This window comes from Pocillopora verrucosa, chromosome 2 (assembly GCF_036669915.1).
Source record: "Pocillopora verrucosa isolate sample1 chromosome 2, ASM3666991v2, whole genome shotgun sequence".
In the NCBI taxonomy this organism is placed as follows: Eukaryota; Metazoa; Cnidaria; class Anthozoa; order Scleractinia; family Pocilloporidae; genus Pocillopora; species Pocillopora verrucosa.
This window is the reverse complement of record NC_089313.1, coordinates 16,868,718-16,896,594: the sequence shown is the minus strand read 5'-3', so window position 1 is coordinate 16,896,594 and position 27,877 is coordinate 16,868,718. Positions and strand designations below refer to the sequence as shown.

The following is a 27,877-nucleotide window of genomic DNA, read 5'->3' as shown; positions in this document are numbered from 1 at the left end:
CAAGACAAGTTTTAAATTTTAATTGACCGACGGCCATTTTGAAAGTTTATATGTGCGTGGGAGCTGGGGCGACCGGAAACAAGAAATAATGGGGTCAAACAGTGAAATACATAGAACTTTCGTTGGTTATGACCTTTATAGATTGGGTGGCTCCTACAGGAGCCGTTTTTGTATTTGACCGAACCGAAAGGCTACAAGGTCGTTCGACGAAAATCCTATGAAGCGTGGAACGCATTCTCTTAATCAGTCTTAAATAATCAAAAGCCTGACCAAATCGTGGTGTCGTAAATTATTCAGTCTTATTTTCATAAATAAAGCTAAACGAGGTAAGTATCTGTTACACATTTATTACACATTTATTACAAGTCTACTTGATGGGTAGTGGAATGCAAAAGAGCTTTAGTGTCTCGCGTGATTAGTATGACTGGGTCCTCGAGGAGGCATGATGAAGTGAATCTTTTGTTATGATTGCCTAGAAGAGCGGGAAATGTTCGGGTTCCCCCGCATTGATGTGGCAAAAAAAGAACGAAGAACCTGTACCCGGTTAACAATCGTTACAGCCGTTTTGCAGCATTCTGGCAACAACAAAGTCACATACACATGTTAGATAGTCAAAACAAAGAAAATCAATCTAAATTTACCGAAATTATTGGGAAATTACGATGCAAACTTTTAAAATTTTTTCGATGAAATAAATTCATGTTTAAACAAGCCTGCCATGAACTTTCTATTGAGTTTGTTTCGCTCCCCATAAGCGTAAAGTAAGTAAATTAAGTTATATGCTGATATCTCGACTTCATACACAGTAAATAATTGAAAATCAAGAAATTGATGGATGGCCAGTTATTGCATATTTTTACGCTTTGTTTTGTTTTCAAAAGTTTGACGTCAGTTACACTGAAGCCTCCAGACTTTGCTGTTGTTCCAGAGTTCAAAATCAAACGGCTAACGAATATTTTGCCAATTGCTTGACTGTCATGCAAATATCACTGGAACTATTTCTTCAGAGAAAATTTGCACCCTGGTGAATTCATTTGGATATAATTAACAGGTCAGTCTATCGGTGCGAGAAAATGGAAAGGTCAATGTTGCTTTGAAACGAATTAAAAAGCCGAGTGCTTGTGCACTTTAGTAACGAAAGAATGTATTGCCAAAGAAGAATCATGGCAACATTTAAGCTAGCTGTAACAAATATTTAAACACAACAAAGCTTTTTCTTTTAGTGTTTTGTGTCGAAATTTGTCCATGTTTGTTTTCAGCTATATTGGTCGTCAGCGAAACAGGAAAATTTGTACATACGGCCATGATGTTTTTTCCGCTCCTTCATTGTACGTGACGTGCAAGTGCACCGTAAATGAGTCGTTGGTGGGCCGTGGACAATTAGTGTTTGAGAGGGCTATATAACTTATCGTTGATGAACTCTCGGTTTATCTGACAATGCTTTGATGATCATGCAAAAAGTGTTTTTAATTCTTAGTCTTGTGGACAAGAGTTGTTTTAAAGAGGAAACCTTTTGAATGTTAATTAAGAAGCGCAGTTCTCGTTATTAATTGTTGTAGCTTCATGCGGGTTTAGCTGTTGCTTTTAGGACATACGACTATGTGAATTACTTCAGTTCCCTTTCTCTTTGCCCAGTAGAGATGCAAGGATAGGGTTGACGCTCCAGGCGTACCTCGAAGAACAGTCAATTTTATAGGGAACGATGATTGACGAGCAAGGAACTCTTAAAAGAATTGTTCTTTGAGTTAAAATCACTAGGGCCTCACCCAGGCTCGTAACTATTCATAAAGGCTTTAACTTGAAAAGAGATGGTAAACGAACAAATGATAATCCCTCGATTATTTGTCAATGCGACATTATTAAGATTAAGTTTAGGTGCAAAAGGGTATCAGAAGTAAAGACAATTGAGCTAGTCGAAAATTAATTGCAAAGTGCTAATGGTCCTCCACAAATGGGACGTGATATTGATGCCTGACTTTTCCGTACAGCGCAAAACACGATTTGAAGATTCGTAAACCAATAATTTTATGTCCTTCTAAGGATAACGAGTTCAGCCACCGGACTCCTTTTCTTCACTATTGTGATCATCTCTAAATAACCGATGATTTAAGGGGATGGATTGAACTGAGATAAACTATCTTGTGGTCGTACATGTGGCAAAGTGACTGAACACTACAATTAGATTTGCAGTTTTATCCCCGACTTCTTTCTCTTCGATCATGAATCTTTCTCTTATTTTATCGAGTTTTCCTATGGAAAGAAAATCGCCGTACGGTGGTCTGAATCACCAACAAAAGAAACTCTTAATTGTTACCAGATTCTCCCTTGTAACACCATTAGAAATGTAGAGAACAGTATGGAGAATATGCATATTGATGTAGGGGGGAGAGGGTCAAGGAGGGTCAAGTGATGAAGACAGACGATTCATAAATCTTCGTGAATTGAGATTAAGAGGCCGATATTGGAAAAGTGATCCGCTCCGTATGTATATGTTGATAATCAATAACGAGACACCAGTTGGTGCATCAATGAAGTTTACTCCTCAAATAACTAAAGCAAAATATGACAAGCTTCCAAAATTGTTGATCTAGATGGCCTTGTCGATTTACACATGAAAACTTCTTTACGTAAAACTACAAAACAACAATAACAACAGCCTAATGCCTCTCAGATACAGCAACGGCAATATCTTAGGCTACGACTGGTAAAAATAAGGGCGCCATCCCTGGTAAGTTTGAAAACAGCTCAGCCAGCTACAGAGAAGCGTCACATTTCATAAACTAGCTATATCCGCGAAAATTTTCTACCCACATTTAGATCTTTAACTCATAAAATCACTATTACATCCTACGCAAATCAAGTACAAATCCTTTAATCAGAGCCAACAAGCCGATGAATTATTTCATGTTCTTAGACGGATTATTCAGTCAATCCTTCGTCATTTTCTTCCTCAATGTCTGGGGCGTCACTCCAGACTCTGTTGGAAAACAAAACAGTCAAATAACAGTGAATCAAAGTTCAGACGGAATTTAGGTGAAGTTGCTTTCAAAGCAATGATAGATGCAAACATACTTTATCTGCCGACATTTGAAATCTGGTGTAAACACATCCAGGTTCATTTCGGGCAGCTTATTACAATCGACGAATATCTTTGACTGTTGCAACACCCTCCTGGGGATAGAAGGAATGCTCTCAGCATTGTCGCAGATTATCTTGGCCAATGTAACCTTTCTTATTTCTTGCAGCTGGCATTGCGTAAAAGCTGTTTTATCGGTGTCCAGGCTTCGGTTTGGTGCGTTTTCATGCCAGAAGCGGTCACCCTCTCGTAGGTGTTTGAACTGCTCGGTTAATATACACTGAAAAGTTTTCCCTAGTGCTCCTCCCTCGGCATCTGCAGGCTCCAGCATTCCTGTGAAGAATCATGAAAACAACACTTGCTATAAACGCTATGGATCGTTTTCAGTCATGTGATCTCATTTTAATTGGCCGCCTAAACCTTTGCCCCTCCTCATCCTGAGCTTCATTATTTCAGTTGTATGAGCTAAACGAAAGTGGAATGCAGAATGGTTCGGTCTAGCGTGATTAAAACGACTGGGTCCTAGAGTAGGCATGATGTAGGGAGTCTTGTGTTATAATTACCTACAAGAGCGGGAAGGTTCGGAATCCCCTGCATTGATGCGGCAAAAAAGAACAGAGGACGTGTACCCGGTTAACAATCGCTACAAGATTTCGCAGTATTCTGGCAACAAGAAAGTCACATACACATCTTCAGATAGTTAAAACGAAGAAAATCAATCTAAATTTACCGAAATTATTGGGAAATTACACGATACAAACTTTTTATATTTTTTCCATGAAATAAATTCATTTTTAAACAAGCCTGCCATGAACTTTCAATTGAGTTTGTTTCTCTCCCCAGAAAAGAAAGTAAATTAAGTTATATGCACATACCTCGACCTCAAACACAATAAATAATCAAAATAGAGTGTCATAACTAATTCAGGACTGCTTTTGGTTTTGTTTTACTTTGCTTTGTGATTGGTCCAAAAAACTCTCACCACCTTCAAAACCAATCACTGAGAATCGAAAAGTAAACCTCAGTCAGTTTTCTTGCTTTTCCCCCTCCCCACTTTTTTGAGTTCTGATTGGCTCCTTATGATATTTTCCTTTATTCTGATTGGCTTTTGTGATTACTTTAAACATGGTTTCGGTCTCACAATACTCAATCGCTATTTGGCGGCATTACGCTGGCGCAGACATACCTCCAACGAAAAGATCGACGTCGTGGACTGACTGGTACTGGGACTTCAAATTATCTATATCTTTCTTGGTAATACCAGCCTTTTCTAGATCTTCGAAGCTGTTCACTGCTGGTGTAATTTTACAAAACGTGTTTCGATATGTTGTGTATGAAGGCAAACCATGTTCACGTCCTCTTTGGATGTTCAGGGATACGAGGTCGGACAAGTCACCAGGGCCTCGAAACAAGTTTTCTTGAACAGAGCTGGAAAAATGCCTAGGAAGAGAATCAAGCCAACCAAGGATCAATGGAATCTGATAAATCCTACTAATACGTGCGGATCTACACAGCGCATTCTCGAGGGAAAAAGTTTAAATCAGAAGTATTCGGGTACAATGTTTTTTCGTTTGATTTTGACTTGTGATTGCCTGTTTTCTCTTTTACACACTACTTCTCTTTCGTTCTCTCAATATCCCCCAAATGGCTCTCTTTTTCCAAACAAAAGATGCAAACAAGATTGTTCAATTGAAAATTATCTCTTACTCACCCATCAACTTTGGATGCTGGACTCTTAATCAAGCCTCTAAAAATGGAATCGATACCTCCATTGCACTTTTCATATAGGTAGGTTGGATTACCGAAGTCCAGTAACGGGATGGGCGAGAACTCTAACTTAGAATCACCGGTGCATTTGTGTTCAAAGCCCTCTTGACTAAAACGTAGAAACTCCTCTTGAACCAAACTGTGGCCAAATCGGTAAGCCGCCACAGAGAAGGCTTGAGACGCTTGGGCACTGACACCAGGGTTGTAACCATTGAAATACCGTTTTCCTTTCAGCAGAGCGAGGTTGTTGTCTTTGATCTACAAAATGAAGAGAGGTAACAGACATGAAGTCAGTTAGGAGTAAAAAAAAACAACAACAAAAACAAAACCTACCGTTTTGGGGCTAAGAAGCAGTGGCAGAAATTCGTTGTATGTAATGAATTGTAATTCCGCCCCAACTATTCTCCTGGTCTCCTGGTAAATCCGCTCCTCTTTCCATTCTGAGTTTTCGCCAAAAAATGTTGCTATTCGGTTATGCTCCCGGACGAAGAGAGTATGAACTGACATGAGACCTGTTGTATCCATGAAATATGTATCGTTAGCAAGGAGTTAAAAAGAGATATCAATACAAGATAAAATAGAGGGGCTTGGGACACGAAGATGTCCGACAAACGGCTGTGCAAGATACTCCCTTTACTGCTGTGGGTGTGGTCTTAGAGTTGTCGAGTATGAATCCTTTCACTACCTGGGCCGGGTTGTTCGAAAGGGGTTTAACGTAAATCTAGGATTAATAGTTAATCCTGGCTTTAATTTCTCCTGTAAATAAGCGTGTTTAAAAGCTAAGGTTTTGTTGGGTTTTATCTCAATATGACTTAAAACTAAAAGGAAAAAAAAAAAAGAAAAGGAATAATACCTTTGCAAAGCCATTAAATTGATTAAAAAATTTGCACTAACCCTGGGTTACGTTAATCGTGCTTTGAAAAACCTGGCCCTGGTTTTTCCTCGCAATATGAGTACTCCGTCAAGCAGAAAGGTGACAAGAATAAGGAATTATATCGACAAGGGTATATCATTTGATTTACCAACAGATTCCCAGAACTAATAATGTAAGAAATGTATGACAGAAGTAGTGTTGAGGCCTTAGGACCAAAAGGATAAAACAGGGCTCAGGTGCAATTTCATCATTCCAGTTATTTCTAAACAGAGATGTCTGTGAAGAGGCCTCGACAGGGTATCAACTTGATGGAGCGAGTCTGCGTGTGTAGAAGTAACAATATTTTTACAGTTTTATTATAAATATTCGATATGAATACGCTATAGAGGTGGTTGAAAAAGGTCGTTACAGCACGGTCTTTTTGAAGGGATTTGGTGACCTCACCTTGATTCTCGTTCGCCCGCTCGTCTCCGGCTACGAAACAAGGTCTGTTAGGATCTTTTGACACGCATGGTATCTCAGGATCTGTTTGTGCAGGTAGAAAATCCCCCAAGGGGCAGCCGTGACGAGGTTTCATAATTCTCATTGTCCCGTCGGGTGCTCGAAGGTGTTCAGCCTCCTCCTCGTCAGAGCCGTAAACGTTGGAGCCGTCGATGTAAGCTGTTATTATGTTGGTGTGCTCTCTTGGTCCTGGTGAACACTCTGGTTTAAACTCATGGGGAGCATCTCGAATCACTTCAAAGAATCTAACATCCCTGCTCTGGAAGACGTCATCATCGGCCGGAACTTCAACGTTGAAACACTCTGGCTCAGTAGAGGGAACAGTTTCACAAGTAACTCCTTGAGCTTCCGCCAGCGTTAAGTCATGGTCCAGGAACTGACCCCAATTCATGGCCAGGTGGGTCAGCCATGGAGAATTAGGGTTTCGGCGGTCTGCATTGCTGCCATGGACGAAACGACTCACGTCTCTCGCGTTGGGTAACTTGTCTCCACTTTGTGCCACGCGAGGTGCCGAGACCTCATCTGCATAATCAGCTGGTTGTACTCGTCTGAATGGAGTACCAGCTGCTCCAAAAAAGGGTTGATCCACATTATTGCAAGTTCCATCAATTGTTCGGAAACGGGCCTCCTCCTCAGACTTATGTGGACATTCAATGTCACCTAACGGTCGGTGTTCCAAACATTCAAGAACCTTCCTCCTGCATTTGCTTTCTCTTTCTTTCCTGGTAAAAAAGAAATATAAATTGTTTATTTGCAAAGTATAGTGAGAAATTCAAACGTCACAAGAAATTTAAAAATGCACACAAAATCATCAATTTAAAGGAGAAGTAAGGTATAAGTAAGTTTGAGGTACCGTGGCTTGAATTTTACTTTTTAAGTTTTGGGTAACAAATTTCGATGTAAAGAAAGAGTGGGTGTAAATTCCATAGTAAACTATTTTCTTAAAGGAGAAGGGTCAGAGTTTCCTTTTAAAAAGAGTTTAGGAATAAAGGTTACCCCAAACCTTTCGAGTGCCTTCAAAAAAAAAAGAAAAGAAAGAAAATCGTGTGCTGCATTTGAGAAACCAAACCATACTATAAGGGTCATTGAGAACGTTTTTAGTAAAAGGACTGAGTGGAGTTCAATTGAGTCTGAATTCGGTGTAGCTGTTTCCTGCCGAAAGGTCACTCGGGAGTTCCGACCTAACAGAGATCGTGTTCTTTTTCTTAGGTCGCGTTTAGTATGATCAAAGGACACTGTCAATCCAGCTAGACAGGACGGCGTAGTTTACAGAATTCCTTGTGAATGTGCCAAAGTCTACATTGGTGAAACGGGAAGACCTATGCGAGAGGATGAAAGAACACGACAGGGATGTACGTTTAGTCCGTACCCAGACCTCCGCCGTTTCTGAACACGTCAACAAGACCGGCCACCACCTGCTTTGGAACGAAGTAAAGTTTATTGATTTAGACTCACACTAGTATACCAAAAGAGTCAAGGATGCTATCCACATAAGACTTCACCCTGATAACATCAACAGGGATAAAGTCATCAAAATTCCTGACCCGTGGATACCAACGATAAAGAAACACAAAGGGAGACCGGTACGACAGCAAACCACCGTGGGAATAACTTGGAGTCTGACCTCTCGGAAAACCAAAGCTTACCGCAACAATGCGGATCAAAATCCGCTAGTCACATAAGATCGCCGTGATACAAATGGCAACGCGTGAGCAGTCGACCCCACTGCCTGATGAAGATTAGCAGTAAGCAGTTGAAACTTCGTGATCTACATCTCAAGTAACTACATCGCGAGACAAACGATTACGATATTATCAACATTTATACTAAAATACAATTTCTCGATAATTCACGTGCATTTTAAGATTTTAATTTGATCTTTTTGAAAATGTACGTTTAAGTAATTAAACTCTGAACTTCTTTTTGGTGTTCTGGTTTTAGAAACACCTACCTTCTCATGTTCAAAGGTATTCCTAGAAGGTTCAAAACCTTCCTCGTCTTACAAATGTCTCGTATGGCGCATTTGACACAAGCTTCATTCTGTAACGACCTCAGCACTTTCGAGTCATCCACCACTGATCTTTTACCATGTTGTAATATCTGGAAGCTTTTTCTCAGACTTGTTCTAGATGCTGCTTGGCTATCGTGTTTTTCTTTTTTGGCTTCAGCCATGGATTTTTTCTCCACAGCTTTGAATTCATCTTTGATCTCTTTACAAAAGTCGGCCGACACGCTGTCTTGCGCCAGTTCCGTGTTCAGGTGATTCAGTTCGGCAAGGTCATCCGCCACGTCTGCTGTAGTGTAGGTGTCTCCTTCTAACCGGTCTGGGTCGTTCAAAACAGAAGAGGATCCCCGCTCAAATCCCAGAACCAAGATAAACAGTAAAGCACTGAGAAAACGCCCTGCCATGTTGTCTAATGAAGAGCGAAACAAAGTAACTTGGAGCCGTCAACATACAGATCATTCAATTCATTATTGATTTTACTGTTAAAAATGGTTGACGACAACATTCTCTTTGTAAATGCTTTTTATTCCCCTTAGATTTGAGTGATATGCCGTCTGTGATCCCACTTGATTGATTGTTAAAAAGCAAACTTGATTTGCGAAACACAGACTCGATTCCTTGAAAAGTGAATATAATATCTTGATAAGCAACTTTCTTTTTCACTTTTGCAAAATAAAGACTTCAAAAACTTGCCGGGAATCTTATAAGCGCAAGGCTAGATTTTTCTTTAGTGGTTTTTGCGTCATGGCGACAGAAAACTTGATTAAAACTTATTCTTTGCAATGGAGGTGAAAAGCTTCTAAAAGGAAACCACTCAAATGCGATTTCAATAGATCAAGGCCACCGAGGCATAAAGCTTCATCTAGGTCATGCGCATTAAGACGTGACTCTTTGCAAATGTTTTTCTTAAAGCTGACTCACGCAGCAATTTTAAACGAATTCCCACAAATTCCAACGTAAAATTTGCATAATGACATATTAAGGCAGCTCATTTAAAGTGTTTCAAGGGATTATCGCTGAAATGTTTGATCAACAAACGCCGAAGACATCTTCGCATGCTCCGACGTCCGACTTTGGCAATTGTCGTCAGAGATTCAAACTTTTTGTTACATTTATGGCCTGTGACAGCGAAAATATGGAGATTTTTCATATTTTCTGACGACAAACCATCGATGGCGATATGATGTGACTCAGCATATCGTGTAAGGAGGTCTTTTTATTTGATTATGTGGAAGGTGTTAATGGCGGCACTTTCCGATTGAGGTAAGCTTCACTTTGTTGCCAGACAACATTATTGATAGAGACTAATTGCCGTAAAGTTAAGGGTTAAACTCTAAACTCTCTGGTAACTGAGTGAAACGTAGAAAAATTTGTATCCTAATAAATTGTAGTGTAAACTTATTAAAAGTTTGGACGGTTTCAAATATTAAGCGCGAAAGTCGGTTTACATCTGTAAATTTATATATATTTAAATAAAATGCCTTTAAAAGCGTTTTCATTTATGCCATTTTTCTATGTTTCATGGAATTTTTCGCTACAGTTTGCAGGTTTTTATGAATTCTGCCGACAGTTCTCAACCTATTAAAGTTTAGCGTGCACGGAATAAATATTTAAAGGCAAATGTGAAATGTTGTACGAAAATTAGTTTGGGTTACATTTACAAAACATTTTTTTAAAATTTCGTCTTTCGCCATCCTCCAACAGAGAAAGTTGCTGGTCATTTCTTTGAAAGGTCAATTTTAATTTTCGCGTTCACGAGTTTGAAAAAGTTGAGTAACTTAAAACAAAATATAGACTATCGACATCTGAAGTAGAAGAAAGGTAATCAGCGAAATATTATTGACATCGAGGTTTTAGTCTGGGAAAACCTTTTGTCTCTTTTACTTTTTTCGCTATTGGTAAACAAACCAACGGCAGCAATTAGCATTTGACCAATATTTTTTTAGAATTCTTGAGGTATTACAGGTCTTTTTAACCCATCGACGCGTGTCAAGTTATAAATCACAATTGACGTCTCAACGTCGAACAATAGCTTTGGGTCACTGGTTCTCAGGCGTGTCACTTTATTTTGGCGACTTTCTTGATGTTTGACTTAGCCGCGATACTGAAAAGTGAAATGGGTTCTTCCTTAACCGCGAACTGTCCAAAGTAAAATTAAAAAAACAAAACAAGAAAACAAACAAACTCCTGCTTCTGTTTCTGATCTCGAAAAATGTTAGGTTAAGCTTAGCCTGTTTTTAAATCCGATTTCTTTTTCATACTCTTAAATAAAGCCGAATGTCGGTGCTCTGATAGTTCATCAGCACAGACCTTTTGAACAAAACCCTTATAAGTCGCTATGAAAAGCGGAAATAAAAAGTTGGCACCGTTTTTCTAATGTTGTTGAAAAAAGCCAATTCAATCTTGGTCAGTTAAACATACTTTATCATATAAACTACGGTGTCATACAAGGATTTCCAGCCCTAAGAAAAGCAGTAAAAGCACACGCGAAAAAATACGATATTTTGTCACGTGTGTTTGATATCGCTAATCAGTTGCTGACACGTCACTTGCCTTTCGCATCAATCAGTCAGGTTGATGAACGAACAGCAAAGCCTTCACTATTCTTAATCCATGGTTGTTTGACGGAGTTTTTCTCGGATTATGACTATTAAAACACTGAAAAATCCTTATCGCTTACAGAAAGTGATGTTAAAATTTCCTAGAAGGGGAAAAAAACCAAAACACGAAATGAAAAACCAAAAGTTTCGTATTCAGTGGCTCTGGTGATGGCATTTCTCGCGGCTTAGAACGAAAATCGATAACTGCAAGTTTTGCCACAGGCCGATTTTGGCTGTGTACCTGAAAGATTTCTTTTGTCTGTTAGGACTAAGTTAATTATTTATTGAAAATTACGCCCATTGTTGATTTCGTAGTGATTTAAGGCATTTTTTCATCTCGAGCCTTAGCGCCAATGCACATTACAATTTTTATTCGGGGATCGTTGATCCTTTTATTTTCATTCGTTAATAAAGTCGACTTTTCTTTCCAGTAAAAGACTATTGTGTTTACACGATAATCGAAATAATACATGTTGCTCGTGGATATGGAATTTCTCTTCTCATGTTCAACTCGATAGCTCACGAGTAAGCGCAGCGAACGAGTAAGGTGACGAGTTGAACACTCGAAGAGAAATTCCATATCTACGCGCGCCCATGTATTATTCTCAATATAGTCTACACATATTGATTGGTTAAGTTTACTGATCTTTTTAACGCTATGATTAACACCAATATCCTTACAGAGGCTAATTAACCAATAACTACGGTCAGGTCTTTGATTTGAAAACAGTCGATTCTTTTCGGAAAAAAATTACGGCTTAATCTGATCTCGTCTGAAACCCTTCGACTACGTTTTCGGTCTGTTATGACGCGAGAACGATGCTTTTAGACTAGAGTTATAAAGACTTTTTGATGACCCTAAGGCTATTAAATAATGTAGGAAACAATGAATAAAGTATTGGTGTAGATACATGTAACTAACGTACACAATTCATTCTTACCTTCGAGTCAGTTAATTCTTCGCAAAGAAACTACCGAACAGCTCTAACCTTTCTGACTTAAAATTTGTTATTTTATAACCCCAAACAGGAACTTTATCGGTTCAATGCGACTTTTGTTGTGATAATTTTGATGCAATCAAAATGAATATTTGCCAAAAACAATGGTTTTTTGTTGATCGATTTTTTGCACCGAGAAAATACTTGATTTGTCTATAATTTAAGATAAGGTAGCTGTTCAAAAGGGTTGCAATTCACGCTGTGACTTAAAGCCCGGCAGCCGAGCACGGTTTCAAATAGACTAAATGCCCGGTAGTCAGAAATTTTCATAGAATTTCCATGAGAAGGTTCGTCCAACTTTCTTAAGAATTTCGGATCTTTGTTTAGAAATGTCAAGCAGTTCCAAATCATGTATGGAATTGTCTTTTAATTGGATAAATTCTCCGAGCCAATTAGGAATTCTATGCTTCTGATCAGACTATTTGGAATATTCGAGGTTATTTAGAAATGCCAAGCGATTCAAAGAATTACGTTGTTTTTGTTTCAGTGGTCAAGCTTGAACGTACCAAACATGTTTTAAAGCTCGGGAGGTCACGTTGGTTTCGTAGAATGTTGCCTTGAGATCGCTGTGGCGTGACAGTTAGGGACAGCTTCAAGTTCAGTAAATGTGGAGGGAAAAAATGCAGAAAACCTCAAATAAAAGCTATGAGGAAAATTCGATGTTTGTCTGCATATCTCATATGGGGGTATTGTGATAAAAGATGCGCCGCCTCTGTTGGAGATCTCTACATCAAGTGAACCAAAATACAGCTTAGGGAAACATGCTGAATTATTGCCAAGTTCACGATTTGGTAGCTTACAGAAAGAACTTTTTATTAAAGAAAGAACTGGTAAAAGTGCCATGTACGAGAGGAATTAGAACTCTTCGAAGACATTTTGGTGAATAATTAAATTTACAACTGTCGGGCATTCAGTCTATTCGAGACGGTGCCCAGCAGTTTGATCAAAACGTAGAAATTCTTGGGTTAAGAAATGGAGTGCAAAGTTCAGATGGTCTTCAATAACAAGTTACGTGTTACTGATGCCTGACGTTGCGGTTTTATACGAAAAACGATTTGGAGATCCATGAACCAGTAATTTATGTCTGACTAGGGTTAACGAGCTCACCCACAGACCTTTTTATTCATTTTTCGCTTTTTCAATCGACTGTACTTAACTGATGTTTGAAGGAGATCGAAGTTAAATTCAACTGTCTCGAGGTTGCACATGTGGCAAAGTGACTAAACGCTACAACAAGTTAAGTGTTAACTCTACAGTTGTATTCCCGATTATTCACTTAAACCAGCGACAAATCATAAGCCTTTCTCTTCTTTCATCAGGTTTTGCTATGAACAGAAAATCACTTTTCAACAAGATGCTTCAATACTAAGGTGGATAGTTCAGTTCACGTAGAGTATTAAAAATTAATTAATTACGAATGACTAACATCCAATGTTTCCTCACAAATGGATATCTTCCCATTCATGAAGGTCCCGGGAATAGAGAGAATGATCATCAACTAAACAAGCTTTTGACTGTTAAAAATATTCTCTTTCTCAGCACCTTAGAAGATATACCAAGAACAGTATGGAGATTATGCGTACTGATGTTATTGTGTAATGGGTAAAGCAACTAAGAGAGGTGGTTCATAAATCTTCTTGAACTTAGACTCTAGAGCTGATACTCGAAAAGTGATCCGCTACGCATGTAAGTTGATAGTCAATAACGAGACACTGATTGATGCGTCACTGAAGTTAACTTTACTACACCAATATCTGAGGCGAAATGTGGCTTCCAAAATTAATGATCTAGATAGCCTTTTTGAAATTACACATGGAACCTCCTTACATAAAACTAAAAAAACGACAACAATAGCAAAATTAGCTTAACGCCTGTCAGATGCACCAATGGCAACATCTTGCAGGCTACAAATGGTAATAATAAGGGCGCCATCCTCTGTAAGTTTGAAAACAGTACAGCCAGTTACAAAGAAACGTTACATTTCATAAACAAAAATTCTCATACTCCATTTTATGAATTTTAATGCTTTAATCTACACTTTACATCGTGCGCAAATCTAGCTTAAAACATTAAACCGAGGTCGAAATAATCTATAGTTTTCTAACAAAGTACAAATCCCCGGGTCCGAGTCAAGGGGCTGATGAGGCTGATGAATTATTCTGTGTTCGTGGACGGATTACTCAGTCAGACTCTGCTGGAAAAAATAACAGTCAAATAACAGTTAATCAAATTTGAGAGGAATTTAGGTGAAGTTTCTTACAAAGCAATGATAGTTGCATACCTTCTCTGCCGACATTTGAAATCTGGTGTAAACACATCCAGGTTCATTTTGGGCAGCTTATTACAATCCACGAATACCTTTGACTGTTGCAATACCCTCTTGGGGATAGATGGAATGTCCTCAGCATTGTCGCAGATTATCTTGGCCAATGTAACCTTTCTTATTTCTTGCAGTTGGCATCGCGTAAAAGCTGTTTTATCAGTGTCCAGGCTTCGGTTTGGTGCATTTTCATGCCAGAAGCGGTCACCCTCTCGTAGGCGTTTGAACTGGTCAGCTAATAGACATTGAAAGGTTTTCCCTAGTGCTCCTCCCTCTGAGTCTGCAGGCTCCAATATTCCTGTGAAGAGTCATTAAAAAGGAACAATTACTCACAAACGCTGTTTTAAACCTTCCTCCTCCTGCGCTTAATTATTTCACTTGTGTAAGTTTAACGAAAGTGAAATACAGATATGCCCCAGTGCCTGGCGTTTTTTTTTTGTTTGGATTCTGGAGTACGCATAATTAAGCGAATCCTTCATTATGATTGGCTACTCGAGTAGGCGAGGTTCGGTAACACCGGCTTTGATCCCGCAAAAGGAAACAAAGAGCTTGTCCCTGGTTCCCATGCTGGTTTTCTTCCCCTTCTAGGAAAGTTTGAACGTCACTGTCCTTAAGCGATAAGGATTTTTCAGTGTTTTAGCAGCCTTAATCCGAAAATATTCCGACAAACTAACTCGTAATGAGAATCGTAAAGGCTCGCTTATAAGATAACTCGCGTTCCCCCGCGCTTGAGGCAGTTTGCTTGCTTTTTCTTGCAGTTCTAGATGACTCCTAATGATATGTACTGATTGGTAGTTGTGATTGCTTTGGTTTAAGAATTACGACTCTCAATCAAAATGCACTCTATAAAGTAGTCCGGGATTGCATCTGTCAGTTTTGTTTCACTATTCTTTGTGGCCGGTCAAGAAAAGTTACGCCGCCGTCTTAAACAATCAGGTGAAAAACTTCAAACAAAGACGACTTGGTCACTTACGTTTTTCTGTTCTTCAGTCAGTTTTCTAGCTTTTCCCCCTCCCTTCTTTATGAGTTCTGATTGGCTTCCTATGATGATTTGCTTTGTTTTGATTGGCTGATGTAATTACTTTAGACTTGGTTTCACAACACTCAATCGAAATTGGCTGAATGGCGGCATTACGCTGGCGCATACATACCTCCAACGAAAAGATCGACGTCGTGGACTGACTGGTACTGGGACTTCAAATTATCTATATCCTTTTGGGTGATGCCAGCCTTTCGCAGATCTTCGAAGCTGTTTACTATAGGCGTAATTTTACAAAACGTGTTTCGATATGTTGTGTATGAAGGCAAACCACGTTCGCGTCCTCTTTGGATGTTCAGGGATACGAGGTCGGACAAGTCACCAGGGCCTCGAAACAAGTTTTCTTGTACAGACTTGGAAAAGAGCCTGGGGAGAGAATCAGGTCAACCCAGGGATCAACCTTATGCAAATCAATATCGTGTATTGAGTAACTGACAAACCTAGTCATAATTAATATTACGGAAATGGGATATTTTCGATAACCGGATTTATTGCTGTAATGATAATATTGGCTCGCTTTTTCAGTCCAGACAAGAGATACGTAGAAAAATGTTCAATTAAAAATTCATCTCGTACTCACCCATCAACTTTGGATGCTGGACTTTTAACCAAGCCTCTAAAAATGGAATCGACACCCCCATTACACTTATCGTATAAGTAGGTTGGATTACCAAAGTCCTTTACTGGGATGGGCAAGAACTCTGACTTAGAATCATTGCTACATTTGTGGTCAAAGCCATTCTGACTTAAGCGTAAAAACTCCTCTTGAACCATACTGTGACCAAATCGGTAAGCCGCCGCAGAGAAGGCTTGAGACGTTTGGGCATTGATACAAGAGTTGTAACCATTAAAATACCGTGTTCCTTTCAGCAGAGCGAGGTTGTTGTCTCTGATCTACAAAATGAAGAAAAGAAGTCAGTTGGGAATTCGAAAAAAAAAACAAAGATTAATACAGTTACTTACCGTTTTGGGGCTAAGAAGCAGTGGCAGAAATTCGTTGTATGTAATGAATTGTAATTCCGCCCCAACTATTCTTCTGGTCTCCTGGTAAATCTGCTCCGCTTCCCATCCTGTGTTTTTATCGAAAAATGTTGCTATTCGGTTATGCTCCCGGACGAAGAGAGTATGAACTGACATGAGACCTGTTGTATCCATAAAATATATATCATTAGCAAGAAGATAAAAGAGCTATTTAATATAGGAGGAGATGGAAGCGCTTGAGACAGGAAGATGTTCGACAACTACCCGCGCAGGATACTCTCTATATTACTTGTCGAGTATGAGTTATTTCATTACCTGAAATGACCGAAAAGCAGTTTCTCCTCGCAACACGAGCACTCCCTCAAGTAGAAAGGTGACGATATAGCGTACATATCAAAAAAGGGTATATTATTTGATTTACGAATTACCAAGAACTAATACCGTAAGAAAATTATGCAGACATTCAGAAGTGTTGAGATCTTGGGACCAACAGGGTTAAACAGAGCTCATGCGCAATTTCATCATTTTAGTCACGTCTTAATGGGGACGTCTCTGAACAAGTCTTGACACCTTCTACCTTCTGCGTGGTCTACATGTGTAGAAGTAACAATATTTTACAGTTTTATTATAAACATTCGATATGAATACGCTATAGACCTGTTTGAAAAAGGTCGATATACCACGGTCTATTTGTCTTAATCAGAGAAGCGAATGAAGTTATTTGGTGACCTCACCTTGATTCTCGTTCGCGCGCTCGTCTCCGGCTACGAAACAAGGTCTGTTAGGATCTTTTGATGCGCATGGTATCTCAGAATCATTTTGTGCAGGTAAAAGATCCCTCAAGGGGCAGCCGTGATGAGGTGTCCTAATTTTCATTGTCCCGTCGGGTGCTCGAAGGTGTGCAGCCTCCATCTCGTTAGAGCCGTAAACGTTGGAGGCGTCGATGAAAGCTGTTATGTTGTTGGTGTGCTCTCTTGGTCCTGGTGCACACTCTACCTTAAACTCATGGGGAGCATCTCGAATCAGCTCGAAGAATGTAACACCCCTGCTCTGGAAGACGTCATCATCGGCCGGAACTTCAACGTTGAAACACTCTGACTCATTAGATGGAACGGTTTTACAGGTAACAGTTTTTTTCCGCGTCAGCGTTAAGTCATGGTCCAGGAACTGAGCCCAATTCATTGCTAAGTGAGTCAGCTTTGGCGAATTAGGGTTTTGGCGGTCTGAATTACTGCCATGGACGAAACGACTCACGTTTCTCGCATTAGGTAACTGGTCTCCACTTTGTGCCACGCGAGGTGCCGAGACCTTATCTTCATAATCAGCTGGTTGTACTCGTCTGAATGGAGTACCAGCTGCTCCAAAAAAGGGTTGATCCACGTTGTTGCAAGTTCCATCAATTGTTCTAAAACGGGCCTTCTCCTCAGACTTATTCGGACATTTTATGTTCTCTAGGGGTTCGTGTTCTAAACATTTAAGAACCTTCCTCTTGCATATCCTTCTTCTCCTGTTCCTGAAGGAAAAAAGTGAACATAACTTGTTTATAAATAGAAATCCGCTAGAAATTCAAATACCACCACAAAAAAAAGGCAAAAAGAAACGCGCCAGTAATTATAAAGGACGATAAAGGTATTAGCAAGGTTGAGGCGCCCTGGCTAAAATTGACTTTGGCAGCTTTGGCTAAACAAATTACGGTAAAAGGGTAGGCGTAAGCTCTAGATTAAAATATGTTCTCGAGAGAAAAAGTTCAGACTTTCGTTTAAAGAAAAGTTGAGGAATTATGGTTAATCTAATCCTTTGTGGGTACCTTAAAGAAAACAAACAAACAAACAAAAAAATCGTGCGCGCTTCAGTTCTTAAGAAACCACCCCAAATCCTTGAACAGGTTTTTAGCAATAGTAATTGTACTGAGTGGAGTCTAATTCGGTTCGAATTCGGTTGAGCTGTTTGGTGCAGCAAGGTCGCTAAGGAGTTCCTGCCTAATGGAGATCATGACACCTTGAAAGATTATCAACTTTTTTACAAAAATACATTTTTCTCAATAAATTGCGCGCATTTTAAGATTTTAAATTTGATGTTTTTGAAAATGCAGGTTTAAGTAATTAAGCTCTGAACGTCATTTTTGTGTTCTGGTTTTGGAAACCTACCTTCTAATCTTCCATAAATCCATGGCTTCCTTTCTGATATCTTTGGAGACGTTGGCCGACACGTTTGCTGTAGTGTAGGTGTCTCCGTCTAACCGGTCTGTGTAGTTCAAAACAGAAGAGGATCCGTGCTCAAGTACCACAACCAAGATAAGCAGCAAAGCACTGAGAAAATATCCTGCCATGTTTTCTAATGAAGAGAAAAATAAAGTAACTTGAAGTCGTCAACATAAAGGTCAATCAATTCATTATTGACATGAATTGACATTACTGTTTTTAAAATTAAACTTATAAATGTTGATAAGCTTCATTGATTTCATTTTTGCAAAATACAGTCTTGTAAAACTTGCAATGATTCGTATAAGCGCAAAACTAGATTGTTTCTTTGGTGGTTTCTGTGTCACAGCAACATAAAACTTGATTTCAACTTATTCTTTTAAATCGAGGTGGATAGTTTCTAAAAGAAAACCACTAAAATTCGATCAAGGCCACTGGCGCATGAAACTTCGTTTTAGTCATGCGCATTGGGACATGAAAGTCTGAAATTATAGCAACTCTTTGCAAGTTTGACACACGCGCTGATTCAGAGCGAATTCGTAAAACTTTCCACGGAAAATCTGCATAAGAATACGTTTGGACAACTCATGTGGCGTGTTTCAAGGAATTATTGATGAAATGTATGATCAACAACCTCTTCGCTTCCGACGTCTGACCTTGGCAGTCGCCGTTGCGGATTCAAACCCCTCGTCAGATTTATGGCATGTGACAGCGAAAATAAGGAGATTTTCAATATTCTCTGACAACAAATCATTAATGTCGATATTTCCCAACTCATTCTATGGTGAAAGGGTGGTGATGTGGCTACTACAAAATTGTTAACGGCCGCGCTCTGCGATTGAGGTAAGGTTTGCTAAATATATTTGCATGAGACTGAGCTGTCCGCTGTTTGCCGGTACTGACACTCGCAAATCATCCCAAAGAAGTTTCATTTAAAATACTAATGTCAGTTGTGTCTGCTTTAGAAAGCAGTCTCGTATAATCCCAATCTCCTTTTAATACGTATGCAGTTATTTGTTGCGGGCAAGGAAATTTTCTTTTCAGATTTGCATGTCTTGTGAACTCTGCCTTAAATTTCTCATTTCTGTCTGTACGGTTGCACGTTTAAGCTTAGAGAGTACACGGAAAGTACTTTAAAACGCAGATGTAAAATATTGTGCGACAACGAGTTTGGTTCACAATTTTAAAAGCCAAGAATGATTTCTGCTTTTCATATAATTATTATGCATGGCCTAATGACGCTTGCTTAGTTAAACTGTTCATGTTCACTTACAAGATCACTTTGGCAATCGGAAGTCCATGAGAATGTTTATTAAAATTTATTCCTGAGGCATAAACAATTCCGTAACATTATTAGGCTGCAGAGATATAGCTAATAAAATTTAGTGCCAGGGTGTCCTCCAACAAGGAAGTCGCTGGTTTTTGGTTTGAAAGATCAATTCTAATTTCTGCGTTCCAGTGAGTTTGAAACTAACCGCCGTCGTAATGTAAGGTAAATTACAACGACATACTATATCGAAAATAAAATCTGAAGTCGTGGGAAGGTAATCAGCAAAATACCATAGCCATCAAACGGCAGCATGCATCGTAGAATTTTCGTTGGCTAATTGGTCATTTTAACCCATATTACGTATTAGCCTAGCATGTTTTTTAAAGCCATTTCTTTTTCATACTCGCGAAAGAGCCGAGTGTCAGTGCTCTGATAGATCGACTTTACAACAGGCTGTTAATCAGACTAAAGACCTTCTAAGTCGTTACTGAGAAAAGCAAGGATAAAAAGTTTGCACCGTGGTACCATTGTTGCATAATGGATTGAAGAAAGCCAATTGCAATTTAATCATATTTGTGTAAAATTAATAATCTAGCTATTTATAGCTGTGTTTGTATTTTCTGTTCATTTGAATGCTGCAGTCATCACCAATATCCTTAAAAGGGATAATTAATCCAGTGATTACGATCAGGTCCTTGATTTGAAAACAGGCGGTTCTTTTCGGATGGAAAGCAACAAAATATGGCTTAATCTGATATCGTCTGTAACCCTTTCGGAAACCCTTCGAGATTTTTTGTTGGTCCGTTATGACGCGAGAACGATGCCTATGGAGTTAACTTAGAACATTAAGTCCTTACAGACTTAGATGATAATTAAAAACAATTAGTATTGGTATTGATAACTAACTTAGTATCAAGTTCATTCTTACCTTCAAGTCAGTTGATTCTTCACACTGGAACGAACAAATCACTCTAACTTTTCTAACTTAAAACTTCTTATTTTATAACTCCAAACAGGAACTCTTAAGATTATTGTGTCTTCTGTTGTGGTCAGTTGTAAATGCCATTAAAATGACTATTTGGCACAGACAACGTGCATGTCCTCCAACAAGGAATTTGCCCCCAAAAAAATCTTTCTCAAATTTGCCGTTATTACAATTACGTAAAGGTCTCTGCCAAATTCCGCATTCAAAGGTTAAAAAGAAACACAACAGTATTGTCAGTAATCGACACTCGGCTCTCAAGAGGAAGTCGAAGTTGAAGAAATAAAACCAGAGCAATATTGACAAATGCTGCCGAGATCAGGTTTTTGTGAGAGGCACTTAAGTCTGCAAACCCATTTTTCTTTATTGTACTCGCTATTTTGGTTATTTATCGAACAAACTTTAATGTCTTATTAACTAGTTGTATGAGTTTAGTGCATGGATGTCTTCCAAAAAGGAACTCGTTAATTGTTTAGGGTCAATACTATTTGTCTTTATTTTTGGAAAAAGCGGCTCGTCAAAAAGGTTGCGGCTGATATTTGTTATATTTGGCTTAATTTTATTTGCATTGCCTTGCAGTTTTCGCATTCAGGATCACTTTAGAAAGCTGAAGTACCAAAAGATGTTGACCTAAATTTAATCTTGGGTTATACATCAATTATGTAGCTTTGATTTTATTGTTGTTTGAGTATAATACGTGCATGTCCTCCAACAAGGAGTGTGCAAAAAAAAAAAATCTTTCTCAAATTTGCCATTATTACTATTACCTAAAGGTCTCTACCAAATTCCACATTCATAGGTTAAAAAGAAACACAACAGTATAGTCAGTAATCAGTACTCGGCTCTCAAGAGGAAGTAGAAATTGAAGAAATATAACCAGAGCAGTATTGACAAGTGCTGCCGAGATCAGGTTTTTGTAAGGGGCACTTCAAGTCTGCAAACTATTTTGGCAGATGTGCATGTCTTGCAACAAGGAATTTGCCATAATTACTATTACCTTCTTGGGTTATACATCAATTATGTAGCTTTGATTTTATTGTTGTTTGAGTTTAGTACATGCATGTCCACCAACAAGGAATTTGCAAAAAAATTGATCCATACAATATCCGAACTTTCTACATTCAATCGTTCCCAAGTCTCAGTTACAAGATAGTGATTCTATTTATCTGCTATTACAACGGAAATACACGCCTGAAGTACGTAAATCCATGATTGACATTACTTATTCGTGATTTACTAAAAATCCCAAGATATTTCCTGTCAACTTGGTTTTAACAGCTGTTTCTCATTATACGCCGATCAACACTTCTGTAATTTATACCCGCACGCACTATTGCGGCACGAATGACACCTCACGCAACGTCACAGGATGTTCCAGTCTAAACGCATACGCACAATTTCCCTATGCAATTCCTTATCTAATTATTTCAGACAATTACTGATTTTCTATATCACGAACATTCTTACTACAAGTCTGCCATTACCGTGCTACGTTCAGTTATACACCTAAATCTTAAGTAACCCAACTGTCATCAGACCTTTAGCTTAATTACTAAATTAGAAAGAAAGTATCACGCGATACGCTTACAAGACTATTACGACACCATTGAATGGCAAGGAAATTCACCGTGAGCAAATCAAAATTAGTTTTTTATAGTTGCGAGAGGGTGTTTGTTTGATGTAGTAGAGCGTATCAACTTTGTCTTTCTTCTAACGTAAAATAGAAGTTAACTAAGGTAGTTTTAGACACGCTGAAATTTGATGAGGACGTCACTCATTGAATTCGAGGCAGAAAGAGAGGAAACATAAGCAATGTATTACCGACAATAAATTTTTCCCCTTAATGCCGGAGTGTAGAGCTGTAGTTAATCTTCAACCCAACAGCAACTGCTATGGCATTTTTCGGCATAAAAGGAGTTGAGAGTTCCGTAAGGCAATCACATCCCCTGCAATCTTCAAGTACTCCACCTCTACGTACCACTGTGGCGCCCACGCTAGCCAAGAACACGAAACACGAACCGGTTGATTAACCAAAAGGTTGCACATGGGTCAAATTATTCACCGGTTTGCGGCTATTTACGGCAATTTTTCCCTAAGTTGTTACCGAAAGAGGCTGTCGAGTATGAAGTGGAAAGTTCAGATGGTCTTCAATAACAAGGGACGTGTTACTGATGCTTGACGTTGCCGCTTTATACGAAAAACGATTTGGAAACCCATGAACCAGTAATATTACGTCTGACCACCGACCTTTTTATTTATTTTTCGCTTTTTCAATCAACTGTGCTTAACTGATGTTTAAGGGGATCGAAGTTACTGAATTCAACTGTCTCGAGGTTGCACATGTGGCAAAGTGAACAAACGCTACAACAAGTTAAGGGTTAACTCTAAAGTTGTATTCCCGACTACTCACTTAAACCGGTGACCAATCATAAGCCTTTCTCTTCTTTCACCAAATTTTGGTTTGAACAGAAAATCGCTTTTCAACAAGATGCTTCAATACTAAGGCGGATAGTTTAGTTCACGTAGAGTATTGACAATTAATTAATTGCGAATGACAAGCATCCAATTTCTCCTCACAATATCACCCCATTTATGAAGGTCACGGGAATAGAGAGAATGATCATCAACTAAACAAGCTTTTGATTGTTGAAATATTCTCCTTCTCAGCACCTTAGAAGATACACCAAGAACAGTATGGAGAATATGCGTACTGATGTTATTGTGTAATGGTAAGGCAACTCATAAATCTTCTTGAACTTAGACTCTAGGGCTGATACTCGAAAAATGATCCGCTGCGCATGTAAGTTGATAGTCAATAACGAGACATTGATTGATACATCACTGAAGTTAACTTTACTACACTAATATGTGAGGCGAAATGTGGCGAGCTTCCAAAATTGATGATCTGGATAGCCTCTGTGAAGTTACACATGGAACCTCCTTACATAAAACTAAAAAAAACGACAACAACAGCAAAATTAGCTTAATGCCTGTCAGATATACCAATGGCAACATCTTGCAGGCTACAAATGGTAATAATAAGGGCGCCATCCCCTGTAAGTTTGAAAACAGTACAGCCAGCTACAAAGAAACGTTACATTTCATAAACAAGCGATCTCGCTGAAAATTCTCATACTCCGTTTTAGGAATTCTAATGCTTTGAAATACGATCTATATCATGCGCAAGCATTAAACCGAGGTGAAAATAACCTATAGTTTTTCTAACAAAGTACAAATCCCCGAATCGGAATTAAGAGGCTGATGAATTATTCCATGTTATTCTGGATTACTCAGTCGATCCTTCGTCATCTTCATCCTTAAGGTCTGAGGCGTCACCCCAGACTCTGTTGGAAAACAAAACAGTAAAATAACAGTTAATTAAATTTGAGAGAAATTTAGGTGAAGTTGCTTACAAAGCAATGATAGTTGCAAACATACCTTCCCTGCCGTGGACATCTGAAATCTGATGTAAACACATCCAGGTTCATTTCGGGCAGCTTATTACAATCGACGAATATCTCTGACTGTTGCAATACCCTCCTGGGGATAGATGGAATGTCCTCAGCATTGTCGCAGATTATCTTGGCCAATGTAACCTTTCTTATTTCTTGCAGCTGGCATCGTGTAAAAGCTGTTTTATCAGTGTTCTTTCTTCGGTTTGGCGCATTTTCATGCCAGAAGCGGTCACCCTCTCGTAGGCGTTTGAACTGGTCAGCTAATAGACACTGAAAGGTTTTCCCTAGTGCTCCTCCCTCTGAATCTGCCGGCTCCAGCATTCCTGTGAAGAATCATAACAAAGGAACAATTACTACAAACGCTGTTTTAAACCTTCCTCCTCCTGCGCTTAATTATTTCACTTGTGTAAGTTTAACGAAAGTGAAATGCAGATATACCCTAGTGCCTGGCGTTTTTTTTTTTTTCGGATCCTGGAGTAGGCATGATAAAGCGAATCCTTCGTTACGATTAGCTACTCGAGTGGGCGAGGTTCGGTAGCACCGGCTTTGATCCTGCAAAAGGAAACAAAGAGCTTGTGCCTAGTTCTCATAATGGTTTTTTCCCCTTCTAGGAAAGTTTGAACGTCACTGTCATTGAAAGTGATACGTGTTTCAGCAGCCATAATCCGAAAATGTTCCGACAAAGTACCTCGTAATGAGAATCGTAAAGGCTCGCAGGACTAGAAATCCTTGTATAACACTGTAGTTTATATGATAGCTCGCGTTTCCCCGCGCTTGAGGCAGTTTGCTTGCTTTTTCTTTCAGTTCTAAATGGCTCCTTATGATATGTGCCTATGTACTAATTGGTAATTGTGATTGCTTTGATGTTGGATTTACGACACTCAATCGAAATGTACTCTATAAAGTAGTCCGGGATTGCATCTGTCGGTTTTGATTCACTTTTCTTTGTGGCCGGTCAGGAAAAGTTACGTCGCCGTCTTAAACAATCAGATGAAAAACTTCAAACAAAGACGACTTGGTCACTTGCGTTTTCCTGTTCTTCAGTCAGTTTTCTTGCTTTTCCCCCTCCCTTCTTTTTGAGTTCTGATTGGCTCCCTATGATGATTTGCTTTGTTTTGATTGGCTGATGTAATTACTTTAGACTTGGTTTCACAACACTCAATCGAAATTGGCTGAATGGCGGCATTACGCTGGTGCAGACATACCTCCAACGAAAAGATCGACGTCGTGGACTGACTAGTACTGGGACTTCAAATTATCTATATCTTTTTGGGTGATGCCAGCCTTTTGCAGATCTTCGAAGCTGTTTACCATAGGCGTAATTTTACAAAACGTGTTTCGATATGTTGTGCATGAAGGCACACCACGTTCGCGTCCTCTTTGAATGTTCAGGGATACGAGGTCGGACAAGTCACCAGGGCCTCGAAACAAGTTTTCTTGTATAGACTTGGAAAAGAGCCTGGGAAAGAATCAGACCAACCCAAGGATCAATCGTGTGCCAATCAATATCGTGTATTGAGTATTAATAATCCTACTCATAATTGATATAAAATCGGATATTTTCAATGACTGGATTTATTGCTTTAATAATAAATATTTCCTATCAGTTACCTGATAGGAAATATTTTTCAGCGAATATTCTAGCACAGATTTTGTATTTCTAGAGGTAAAAAGTTTCAATCAAAAGTATTCGAATAAAATGAGTTTGCGTTCGGTGGTTTCGTCTAATTAACTGTTTTAGTTTCCGCACAACCTCCACTTTTCCACTTTCGCCTAATAAATCCCCCCTTCCCCCTCATTATGAAAATGTATCTAATGGCTCGCTTTTTCCAGACAAGAGATACTTAGAAGAATGTTCGATTCTATTAAAAATTTATCTCCTACTCACCCATCAACTTTGGCTGCTGAACTTTTAACCAAGCCTCTAAAAATGGAATCGACACCCCCATTACGCTTATCGTATAATTAGGTTGGATTACCAAAGTCCTTTACTGGGATGGGCAAGAACTCTGACTTACAATCATTGCTACATTTGTGTTCAAAGCCATTCTGACTTAAACGTAGAAACTCCTCTTGAACCATACTGTGACCAAATCGGAAAGCCGCCGCAGAGAAGGCTTGAGACATTTGAGCATTGACACCAGGGTTGTAACCATTAAAATACCGTTTTCCTTTCAGCAGAGCGAGGTTGTTTTCTCTGATCTACAAAATGAAGAAAAGAAGTCAGTTGGGAATTCGAAAAAAAAAAACAAAAAAAAAAAGAGAGATTAAAACAGTTACTTACCGTTTTGGGGCTAAGAAGCAGTGGCAGAAATTCGTTGTATGTAATGAATTGTAATTCCGCCCCAACTATTCTTCTGGTCTCCTGGTAAATCTGCTTCGCTTCCCATCCTGTGTTTTTATCGAAAAATGTTGCTATTCGGTTATGCTCACGGACGAAGAGAGTATGGACTGACATGAGACCTGTTGTATCCATAAAATACGTATCATTAGCAAGAAGATAAAAGAACTATTCAATATAGGAGGAGATGGAAGGGCTTGAGACAAGAAGATGTTCGACAAATACCCGCGCAGAATACTCTCTATATTGCTTGTCGAGTATGAATTATTTCATTACCTGAAATAACCGAAAAGCAGTTTCCCCTCCGACCAAATGTATGGTAGACATTCAGAAGCAATAGTGTTGAGATCTTGGGACCAAAAGGTTTAAACAGAGCTCATGTGCAATCTCATCATTTCAGTCACGTCTTAATAGGGATGTCTGTGTACAAGTCTTGACACCCTGTACCTTTGACAATGCGTGGTCTACGTATACATGTGTAGACGTAACGTTATTTTACAGTTTTAATCGTAAATAATCAATCTGAATACGCTATAAACCTGTTTGAAAAAGGTCGATATACCACGGTCTTTTTTAAGGCACTTGGTGACCTCACCTTGATTCTCGTTCGCGCGCTCGTCTCCAGCTACGAAACAAGGTCTGTTAGGATCTTTTGACACGCATGGTGTCTCACGATCTGTTTGTGCGGGTAAAAGATCCCCTAGGGGCAGCCGTGACGAGCTGTCATAATTCTCATTGTCCCGTCGGGTGCTCGAAGGTGTTCAGCCTCCTTCTCGTCAGAGCCGTAAACGTTGGAGGCGTCGATGAAAGCTGTTATGTTGTTGGTGTGCTCTCTTGGTCCTGGTGAACACTCTATTTTAAACTCATGGGGAGCATCTCGAACCAACTCGAAGAATTTAACTTCTCTGCTTTGGAAGACGTCATCATCGGCCGGAACTTCAACGTTGAAACACTCTGACTCATTAGAGAGAACAGTTTCACAAATAACGTTTTGAACTTCCGCCAGCGCTATGTCATGGTCCAGGAACTGACCCCAATTCATGGCCAGGTGGGTCAGCCTTGGAGAATTAGGGTTTTGGCGGTCTTCATTGCTGCCATGGACGAAACGACTCACGTTTCTCGCGTTAGGTAACTGGTCTCCACTTTGTGCCACGCGAGGTGCCGAGACCTTATCTTCATAACCAGCTGGTTGTATTCGTCTGAATGGAGTACCAGCTGCTCCAAAAAAGGGTTGATCCACGTTGTTGCAAGTTCCATCAATTGTTCTAAAACGGGCCTTCTCCTCAGACTTATGTGGACATTTTATGTTCCCCAGGGGTTCGTGTTCTAAACATTTAAGAACCTTTCTCTTGCATATCCTTCTTCTTCTCTTCCTGAAGAGAAAAGTAAACATAACTTGTTTATTAACAGAGTTCCGTTAGAAACTAAAATGCCACCACAAATTTGGAAATGCTATAAATGAAAAAA

The 27,877-nt window shown here is 39.3% G+C and overlaps 2 protein-coding genes and 1 pseudogene across 5 annotated transcripts; all 3 read right to left on the bottom strand.

The window, feature by feature from the left end:
• Positions 1-2,523: 2,523 nt before the first annotated feature.
• On the bottom strand, positions 2,524-11,815 carry LOC131780968 (peroxidasin homolog pxn-2-like). Its single transcript, XM_066162084.1, has 8 exons — positions 11,765-11,815; positions 8,170-8,632; positions 6,162-6,940; positions 5,177-5,355; positions 4,788-5,101; positions 4,263-4,516; positions 3,073-3,409; positions 2,524-2,977 (listed from the first exon to the last, which is right to left on the bottom strand). Exons 2-8 carry the CDS (start codon positions 8,625-8,627, stop codon positions 2,920-2,922), a joined length of 2,379 nt encoding a protein of 792 aa, XP_066018181.1. The 5' UTR covers positions 8,628-8,632; positions 11,765-11,815; the 3' UTR covers positions 2,524-2,919.
• A 1,562-nt stretch (positions 11,816-13,377) lies between these two features.
• On the bottom strand, positions 13,378-20,674 carry LOC131780980 (peroxidasin homolog pxn-2-like). Of its 4 annotated transcripts, none has more exons than XM_059097621.2 (8): positions 20,561-20,674; positions 18,309-18,495; positions 16,896-17,674; positions 16,144-16,322; positions 15,761-16,074; positions 15,293-15,546; positions 14,103-14,439; positions 13,381-14,015 (listed from the first exon to the last, which is right to left on the bottom strand). In XM_059097621.2, the coding sequence occupies exons 2-8, from the start codon at positions 18,488-18,490 to the stop codon at positions 14,006-14,008; spliced, it is 2,055 nt and encodes a 684-aa protein (XP_058953604.2). In that variant the 5' UTR covers positions 18,491-18,495; positions 20,561-20,674; the 3' UTR covers positions 13,381-14,005. The 4 variants fall into 4 exon arrangements, with proteins under 4 accessions (XP_066018158.1, XP_066018156.1, XP_058953604.2 ...); XM_066162060.1 differs by having other exon boundaries at positions 13,381-14,012; XM_066162061.1 differs by lacking the exon at positions 16,144-16,322 and having other exon boundaries at positions 13,378-14,015; positions 15,761-15,863.
• A 2,869-nt stretch (positions 20,675-23,543) lies between these two features.
• LOC131780981 (peroxidasin homolog pxn-2-like) lies at positions 23,544-27,803 on the bottom strand (annotated as a pseudogene).
• Between the last annotated feature and the right edge of the window lie 74 nt (positions 27,804-27,877).

Coding starts and splice junctions, on each gene's coding strand:
- LOC131780968 (XM_066162084.1), bottom strand. CDS start 8,627: ATGGCAGGGCGTTTTCTCAGTGCTTTACTGTTTATCTTGGTTCTGGGA. Junction 6,941..8,169: donor ATACCTTTGAACATGAGAAG/GTAGGTGTTTCT, acceptor CTTTTTTACCAG/GAAAGAAAGAGAAAGCAAAT. Junction 3,410..4,262: donor CGTCGATCTTTTCGTTGGAG/GTATGTCTGCGC, acceptor GATTCTTCACAG/GAATGCTGGAGCCTGCAGAT.
- LOC131780980 (XM_059097621.2), bottom strand. CDS start 18,490: ATGGCAGGATATTTTCTCAGTGCTTTGCTGCTTATCTTGGTTGTGGTA. Junction 16,075..16,143: donor TGCTTCTTAGCCCCAAAACG/GTAAGTAACTGT, acceptor TTCATTTTGTAG/ATCAGAGACAACAACCTCGC. Junction 15,547..15,760: donor CCAGCATCCAAAGTTGATGG/GTGAGTACGAGA, acceptor TTCTCTCCCCAG/GCTCTTTTCCAAGTCTGTAC.